The sequence below is a fragment of the Clinocottus analis genome, unplaced genomic scaffold (genome assembly GCF_023055335.1).
Source record: "Clinocottus analis isolate CAN_PGR_092001 unplaced genomic scaffold, fCliAna1.0.p SCAF_19, whole genome shotgun sequence".
NCBI lineage: Eukaryota > Metazoa > Chordata > Actinopteri > Perciformes > Cottidae > Clinocottus > Clinocottus analis.
This window is the reverse complement of record NW_027175920.1, coordinates 7,510,784-7,520,090: the sequence shown is the minus strand read 5'-3', so window position 1 is coordinate 7,520,090 and position 9,307 is coordinate 7,510,784. Positions and strand designations below refer to the sequence as shown.

General features: G+C 42.5%; 1 protein-coding gene across 2 annotated transcripts; it reads right to left on the bottom strand.

Moving 5' to 3' along the window:
* Nucleotides 1-389: 389 nt before the first annotated feature.
* znf281b (zinc finger protein 281b) lies at nucleotides 390-8,316 on the bottom strand. 2 transcript variants are annotated; one of them, XM_068582804.1, is made up of 7 exons: nucleotides 8,196-8,316; nucleotides 5,377-5,901; nucleotides 5,123-5,239; nucleotides 4,839-4,962; nucleotides 3,752-3,835; nucleotides 3,525-3,643; nucleotides 390-3,156 (listed from the first exon to the last, which is right to left on the bottom strand). In XM_068582804.1, the coding sequence occupies exons 2-7, from the start codon at nucleotides 5,827-5,829 to the stop codon at nucleotides 1,540-1,542; spliced, it is 2,514 nt and encodes an 837-aa protein (XP_068438905.1). In that variant the 5' UTR covers nucleotides 5,830-5,901; nucleotides 8,196-8,316; the 3' UTR covers nucleotides 390-1,539. The 2 variants fall into 2 exon arrangements, with proteins under 2 accessions (XP_068438905.1, XP_068438907.1); XM_068582806.1 differs by lacking the exon at nucleotides 8,196-8,316 and having other exon boundaries at nucleotides 5,123-5,258; nucleotides 5,377-5,484.
* Between the last annotated feature and the right edge of the window lie 991 nt (nucleotides 8,317-9,307).

The window sequence follows — 9,307 nt, the reverse complement described above, 5'->3', positions numbered from 1 at the left end:
AGATGGAAGAGGGAGTAAGGGGCAGCAGGTCCGGTGATTACTTGCCAAAAATATCTGCTACCGAGTTCTGTAGTGGAGAATAAATAAAAAGGGTTTGGGTGTGCATCCAACATACCCAGGGGTTCAAGAATATAAGGGTTCCAGCATGTCAGCCCGTCTCTCAAAACACTTAAATACAAAGAGGTACTCTCAAAATATTGTATAACAAAATTATGGCAAATTATCTTTTTACAACATCACCCGACAAACCGTAAGAAAAACAATCCCCCCTCCCCTTCTACCCTTGAGAAAAATCAACAAAATACATTTAGATGCCCATGGTCATGCCTAGTCAACCCCTATCAAACCCCATTATTAAACAATAACCCCCCCCCCCCATCCCTCCCAAGCCCAGTTCACAGTTTTCTCCTCTTAAAATAATAATAAGCATTAGCATAATAATTATGTATCACATATGCAAATTGAATGGGTTGTTGTTGCTTCCAATGATGGTTTGTTTTAAAAAAGTGCTTGTTTGATTCCATTGACAGAAAAGGAACGGGAAGGAGTGGAGTAGAAAAGTGGTGACTTGTTTAAAACAAAAATAATAATAATAATCACTCCAGCAACATTGTGATAAAATGATCAGGGATGGATGTTGCTTTCTGAGACAGCCGCAACAGCAATATTCTCTACGCTGTGTCTTTTCTACTGGCCACTCATGGGCTCAAACAGAGGAGCACACGGCTAGAGAAGCTTCATCAACCGAAGCTTAATGCAGACAAGACAGTTACGCTCGAACATACTTGTCACGTCAGAACATGTCGTGTGCTGAACGCCACGACAATTTATTCTACCTCGCGTGCATGTGGCTCTCAAAAGAAATGTGGATGTCTTCACATTGACACAACAGTACCATAATCTCAACAAAGCTACATGCAGTAGAAACCAAACATGATCATGTATTGTAATTTGTTGTCGTGACAAGTAAACAAAGAAAAAAAAAGAAGAAAAAAAACAAAGCTTTGTAGTCTCAAAGGACACCTGTAAAAACTGTGCTAATTGCATCTCATAATACAAAGTCTTATTACACAATTTTGCCTATTTTCCTGAGTTAATGTTTCTTGTAACAGACAATATATACTTTTTTGCAATTTGAATTCTGGGCCTTTCCCTGCCACAAATGTTATTATTGAAATTATCAACATTATTACTTTACAATGGTTTGATGATTGATAAAACACAAGGGTTCAGAGAAAAAAAAAAAGAATTCAAGCAAGTTTATAGCTACCCTCTAAATGTTTTAAATTACATTTAAATCTACGGTACGTTCATATCAAAATCACTACTCTTAAACAGAAATTAAGCGACTAAATACATAATAAAAATGAGATATTTAAAAAATTGCATTTGAGGCCATGAAAGACCCTCCCTGGTCATTTTTGTATTAACATTTAATGGCAGTGTTTAAAAACAAACTTTGCTTCAAGAACAAAATTAGGATGGGACTGTGTGGACAGTAACAGAACAGCCCCTGACTGGATTCACCTCGTTTGACCCTTATCTGAAACTTTGGCTTGTCTGGGTTTTTGATCCTGTACTCACTGGCTCACCGACGTCAGCTAACAAACTGGTATACCCTGAGAATTCTGACACTGGAGTCCGTATTCGGTGGTCGACCTCTGCCCCAGGATCACTGCCATAGCCCAGAGGGGTCACCCGCCCAGACTTGAACTGGGAGCCGAAGGCCTGGGCAAAGTTCTCGATCTGGTATGTGGTTTCTTTAGGGGGGTTGAGTGCGGACAGCTCTGGGTAACTGGAACCGTTGGTGGGTGCAGCGCCTCCTCCAGCCTTGGGCTGCTGCCCCTTGGAGCACTCTGCCGAGGCAGTCAGGTCCTGGGGAGGTAGGTTGAAGGTGCCGGGGGAGTGCTGCTTCTCCAGCTGCTCGGTCAGCTCCTGAGATGGAGTCAGCTGCTGGTGGCTAGTGGGTTCCAAGCTGAGGTGGTAGCCTGCCTGGGAGGGGGAGCCGACCAGCATGCCATAGTGGGACTTGGAGGAGGATGAGGAGGAGTTTGATGAAGGGGCGGCGATGGGCAGTGGAGAGGAGACAGCAGGTGGGTAGACGCAATCCAGTGGGGATGTGGTGTAACCGTGTTTGTCCGAGAACAGGGGCCCCGTGGGACTGGAACTGCTGGACATCAGTGGGAAAGGCCCAGTAGGGCCGAGGCTGGGGAAGGGCCCACTGTGGCTGGTGCGCTCCAGGGCCTGCAAGAGGAACTTTGAGTACTCGCTCATCACAGCTGTCTTGTCGCCACCATTGGGAGAGTCATCCTCCAGCTCAGGAGTAACGGGGGCTGCGGGCTGGAGGTCGACGTGATGTGGGTGGTCCGACAGGTCAAAAGTCACGTCATGGTGGTGAGTCCCTTCTGGCTTATGGCTATAATGCTCTAGCAGGCTTTGCAGTACTTCATCTGGAATGCCCGACTTGTCGTGCTTGAGTTCCAAAGGCGAGGAGTCCAGCATGGCCAGCGTGGGCTCAGGCCCCAGGGAGCCTTGGATGACACTATTGCCCTGGGATGCCATATGCAGCGAGCCAGCTCCATAGTCATTGTTAACTGCATGGAGGTATCGCCTCTTTTTCACAAACTGCATTGCATCATCGTAGTTGCTGCTAGTGGTAGGCCCCTGCTTGTTGACCCCACCTCCCTGGAGGAGACCCATGTTATCGAGACCAGAAACCTCCACGTGATCCATGGAGCCAGGCTTCTGGCACAGTCGTTTTTGTCCATCAACACTGTCTTCCAACGAGAGCAGGCCCTTGTCCAGGGCCTTGCGGCCAGCTTTTTTGAAGACCAACTTAGGAGAACGTCCCTGCATGGTGGGGCCAGAGCCTGAAGGGTGCTCCATGCTGAAGTCCTGCAGACCCAGGTCACGGGCCATCCCCCCAGAGGACGAAGCTGCTGATGCTGAGGCATTCTTCTTCCTCTTACCGCCCTCTCCATTTTTGGACTTGGCCCTCTTGCGTCCGGAGGTGGTAGAGTTTCCCTGAGTGAGTGAATAGCTGCCCTGGCCTAGCTCCGCTTCGCTGAGTTCCAGCATGTTTGGGTCCAGGCCCTTCTTTATGGCTTCTCCACAAGTCCGTTTGTGCTTCAGTAACCGGTCTGTTCTTGAGAAAAACTAAAAGTGCACAGAGGGAAAACAGAGAAGCGAAAAGGAGAAATATGAGTTTAGTTTTCATTGGATGGAGAGAAACGGCTCTAAAATCCCTATCTATACATATTTATTTTCTTCTGTGGCGGTACCATTTTGATACAACCAATCCCATTGAGACAGAGCTTTATATGGGATTAAGTGTGGAAAGTACAGAACGACAAAATGTAGAATTACCCACAGCTGATGATAATAATGCATCGTACTCTTACTTGTTCAAAAAAACCTTTTTTAGGTTGTTTAAAGTATATACATAAGGCCAACTAGAAAAACTCATTATCTTAAGAGACGAAACAGTCCTAAGCTACTTAGAAAACAGATTACATATAACCTACTTGTTGGCAAGTATCGCAGCGATATGGCTTCTCGCCACTGTGTGTCCTTTTGTGTCGCTCCATATGGTACTTCTGGATAAAGCGCATGTTACACTGGTCACAGCTAAAAGGCTTCTCTCCTGCAAAAGACAAAGGAGGCCATGTGTCACAACAGCAGTTTATATAAACAGATACTAGTAACAAGTGACGGCATTCATGCCAAACCACTTCCAAATGTTGAAACTCACCACTGTGGATCTTCTCGTGCCGCTGGAGCAGATACTTCTGGATGAAGCTCATGTTACACTGACTGCACCGGAAAGGCCTCTCACCTGTGCGATCAAGAGTACAACAATCCGCTCACCACATTAATTAACTCCCAGCCGGTCACACAACTGTGTTTACCATATGGTCGCCTGACACCTGAACCTGGGCATTTTATCAAACATTTGGTACACACATCAAAATAAGATGTTTAACCATTCCAACATTCATAATATGTAGACATACATTGTCTATTTACAACAGCACAGAAGCCACTTACAGATTGTTATTTAAATGGGAACACCATATTTCCAATGTCTAAAGTGGGATATATCAGACACCTTTGTCAGATAAAGTTACACTTAAAGAAGAAATAACAAAACTAAAGGGAAATGGTTTCAAATAAACTGAGGTCGTAAAATGGGTTGAGTTAGTTGGGCTCAAGTTAAAAAAAAAAAAAAAAGCCAGGGGAAGAATTCCCAGCAAAGAGAATGACTAAGACTCATAGAAATACACAAGTAATCATTGAGTCATCCCTGGCGTTAGCGATTGTCTGGTTTCAAGTCAGGCCCCAGGCACTCATAGAGAAGGAGAAATTAGTAAGTGGAGGGTAGTGGAGAGTGTAATTTAATGTCTGAATCCTCGGAAAGTGACATGTTCATTCAATGTAAATGTAATTTTTTGTACAACCATGGTCTTATTGCAATATACCAGATTCCATGCAAATGGTTCTGAGGCATATATTAATTACAATATAGATTTTTTTTTTTCAGCTACATTACAGCCTGACAGACTTTTATTGTGTTACAATGTAGCAGAGAGAACAGACACCGCATTCTGCCGCTGAATCTGTTCTGCTTCTGTCCCAACATATCCTGTGTGCATTTCACTTTTATCACCGTAGGAGATCTAAGCAGCAACTTCAGCAAAGGTGCATTTGGTAAAAGAAGTAGTGGAAGTAGCTGGTAAAAACCTTTTTTAACTTAGAAACTTTAAATGTATTAATTCTTTATAAATAAAAGACAGCCTTGGGAAAAAGTAAAGCATTGACAAGCAGCGAAAGTCTCTCACCTGTATGTATGAGCACGTGTCTGCGCAAGTGGTAAGAGCTGCGGAAGGCAGCATTACAGTGCTCACAGATATGTGGTTTTGAGTTGGGGGACATGCAAGCTCCATCTGCATCCAACATCATGGACTACAAGGGGAAAAAAACACGACCACAAGTAAGATACTGTTGACTTTTACACATCATGTTCGCGCAGATGTGTAAAAGTAAAACTAGATAGAAGATATCTTTTGTTAAAAGAAAAAATATTTTGAGGTCTGGTGAAGGAAATTAGCAAAACTGATATGACCTTTGAGGCATCGTTGCGTTTCCTTCGTGCTTTGCCTCCTTGCCCATCCCCATTGCTCCTTCGCCCTCTTCTCCCCGAGGACTCTTTTGGCTCTTTACCCCCCGGTCTTCCAGGCATCTATTGACAAACAAGTTAACTTCTATCAATCACAAAAAATAACAAACAAATATACTACAAGAGGAAACAAATGTCTACAAGTATATTGAATGTATATGCCACTTGAAACAATATTGAGAACCACAATTTCATCTCACCTGTTCTCCAAGGGAACGGACGTTGCTGAGGCTGAGGTCATGCAGGAGCATGTTCTGGTGATTTTGGTGGTGGTGGTTGCCGAAAGACATGTCCTGCATGTCATTACCACTTTTCCCCGCGCCCCCTCCAGCACAGTTTACCCCTACCCCGCCCCCACCATAGAGTGGCATACGGTAATCCAGCTCACTTAGTCGCTCTTGCTTGATGCCCATGCTGTGGAGGAAGCCCCCTGTATTCACAGTAGTGGCGCCCTGGTGTTCTGGTGGCGAATCACGTTCTTTCTTCAGGATCATCTCCTGAGGAAGCTCGCCCATTACGGACTGGGAGGCCAGCCGTGTAAAGCTGGTGACAGGCGGCAGGTGGCTGAACATAAGCATACCTGGTGCAAAATTGGGATCCATGCCACCGTTGCGCAAAAACTCATTGCCTAATTTGTCTTGGATAATACTCATAATGGTGGTTTTGCCTTGTGCAGGGAAGAAGGAGGCCGATAATTCTAAAGAGGAATGCAGGAGAGGAATATCCTGAAAGAGACATAAAATAATGAGTCATGGTTATTATTGTTGAGTTCAGACGTATACAATTCAAAGTAAATGTCACATTTTGATTATAGGAGCTCCTAACTTATAAGTCTTGCAAGTGAAATGAATTTAGTCACTGCTACAGAGCTTTGACACAGTGTGCTGTATGCACTACAATGTTCTGTCACCCATTAATTAATTAATTGGATGTATTAATCTAACGTAATGAAAACACTGCTTACTGTAAACTTTAATGAATACTTGTTTTTGAATTCATAAGGAACCATAGAAATGAAATAAACACCTTGTTTTAAGCAACTTTATGAAATAATGAAGAGCATATTGAACCTTATAGGCCAATCCGTTCAAATATATTGAAACGTTTGCATCAAACGTGTAGAAGTGATAATGCACAACAACTCAATATTCTGTACACATTACTAAAAAAATAAAGGCAATTAGTGGCAAACCATTTTTTTCTGAATCTGAGCAACAGACTTTTGACACGGTTTACTAAACAATATCTAATTACAATCAATATTGGGATCAATCAATATGTCACAAATACTTGGAGTATGAGTCACTACAATGGACACATTTCCATAAAAAAAACCTCAAATTAAAAGAATGAGGTCAAATATAGTATTGTCAATAGCATACATCAAGTGCAATATTTATTATATTAATGAGAGATAAATTAATAAATTGTATCTTCCCTCGTCGTTAAGGGAAGGTAAATTCAGGTCTAGGATAAATACAATGTGGTAAAAGTTCCAGAGAGACGCACATTGTTAATGAAATAAACCAAGGATCTATATTGTGTGAGGATTTGATAAAGTGACTGTTAATGTAAAACGTGTGATGCTCTGCACTTCATCAATGTACAGGTTTTAGTACTGGGATATTTCTATAAACAGTAGATGGGGGGGGGGAGAACTGCTTCTGAAATATTCAATCTCATCCTGTATTGTTCTGCTAGTTGCATTTAACCCCACATGTGTCTTGGACAGTAGCCAGACTAAAAAGATATGCAGTGCCTCGATAGCCTGTAGAAAGACATCCTTATTGTTTTTACACTTTGATGCACGCTGGACGACACCGATTGGCGTCTTCAGTTAAAAAGCCAACATGAAAGAAGAAGCTGGAGGCACTGGTTCCAATATTGGCAAATTCGCCGCTTCATTACGCATAAAACACACGATATATAGGTCAAACACAGCCAGGCATTTAAGTTCAAATTGGGAAGGCATAGTCGGGTTACTTAAGTAGTATGTGTATCAAAACTAACACAAAAGACTGGAGTGGAGTGAGAAGGCATGTTTAGTCTAGACCCGCCGACCATTTGGCGACGTGACACCGAGTTCAACAGAAAGCGGATGAGCTTTTGTGATGCATAATAGTTAGCAGGCTAGTTAGCATAGCGAGCTAGTTGGTTGGTTAGCCACAATGAGACACAATCAACGCACCTTTACGTCCTCAATCAAAACAAGAGACCAAGACACCATAAAAGCCAATATCTGTCATTGAAATAAAGTAGCACAAACCTGTTAAGTCGCGTGGTATCAAATAAATCGTCTGTGAAGTCAATAAATGTCTCATTTTAACGGTTATGACCGATGCGACGTCCCGTTTAGCTTGTTACCGAAGGGTGCTATAAAGCTAGCTTACGCTAAAACAGAATCCATGATTTCACGCTTTTCACGAATTTATTAGCAATTTTAATGAACACCTTATATAAGAGGAAGCATCCTGAACAAACACCACGAATAACCCAGCGGAAAGAATAGTATAACTGTAGATAAAGTAAAATTAAAAACAGCAAAGTGAGCTTTAAGAGTCAAGTCAACGGCATAAATTGCTCATTCTCCAATTCCCAAGCTTTGATGACGCTCGTGAAATCAAACCTGTCTGGCTGCGATCAACGCTGGCGCTCTATTTATTGTTAGCTAACTTTAGCTGTAATTGCAGCCGAATGGCGCTCACCGGTACATTTAGCGAGCAAACACGCATCCGCAACTGCGGTACGCGTGGACTTCATATCCAGTGACCCGGTTAAATAAAACTGTTCGCTTTAAAGCCAGCTGTGTTTATAACAATCAAGCTACCATGAGCTAGCTGGTTAGCTGCTAGCCGCTCCGTCTCAAAGCCCGCATTACGGCCCATGCAACAGAAACAATGATGCTGGGTCTCGGTGCATCTCCCCGTTTTGCGCCGAGCCAGACAATTCCGTCGTGTGGATTTCGACAAAGCACAAAGCAATTGCCACGAATAAAAAGTCAATTTAGTTGCCCACTCACCTACACATGACCGCAGTTGGGTTTGAACGCGCTTGTATTCTCTCCGTATTCGCAGCTTTTGGGGGTTTATTGCCAAAACATTGTTCTCCGGCGGTCGCTGCTTTCGTCCATCTTGTCCTGGCGCGGGGTATTGTGGGTGTTTCGCGGACGGGTCGTGAGAGGAGACAGGCGAAGGAAGGCTGCTGAGGCTCGAGAGGTTTGCCTCACCGGACAGCACAAGTAGTCCTCTGCGCTGCTGTAACGACACTCCAACGATACTGTAATTAGGGGAGACATGGCGTCGTGCAACTCTTTGTCTTTGCACGTAATTCAGGACACAAGAAAAGATAAATTAGCATTTCTCCCCAAAAAGCCTCTAAAACGTCCTGCTTTTACAATTTTATAATATAGATTTCAAAAAGCTAAGTTGTTGTAAACGCAAGTTTTATGCCTATATCGTTTCCCAGTGCTGGACTGCAGTAATACGTGTTGAGTCATGTTTAGTAATACGAATATCCGTTAGGTACATACTTGGTACTTAGAAATATTAGTCATTTAATGTCAGTGATTTCTAATCTAAAAAATGCTGGTTAGTTAGAATAGGATTTGGTTTTATCTGTCAAAGGAGTGTCTAATTGGGCCCCAGGAAGAATAGTCTTTGTTTTATGAACCTAATGGGGACCCCGATGAATAAAATAAAGTAAAATACAATGCCACAAATATCATCTTTGTTCTAGAATGTTACGAATGTATCATACAAGGATTGAATAAACTGTGGTGAAAATGTAGTCTGTATTTTGTGCTTATTATTTCACAAAATGCTATTTTTAATGTTCTTTGTTTATAAATAGGCTTTTGTCAAAGGGCCAGCACAGATTAGATAAACTCACATCCTACTGAGGCTTGTACAGATTTGGTTCACAGAGACTAAAGAGCTGTAATCCAACTTTTAACTCCAGATATCAACACAATGTGCTGATACAGATTCACAATCTGATACCAGTGTTCTCACTGATTTGACTGTTATACTCTTACTTCCCCTTCTGTTATGTTCTTCTTCTGAGAAACTTTAATAATGTCCAAACTAAACAATCATATTGAATTAAATATGCTTATACAAAGCTGTAACCTTG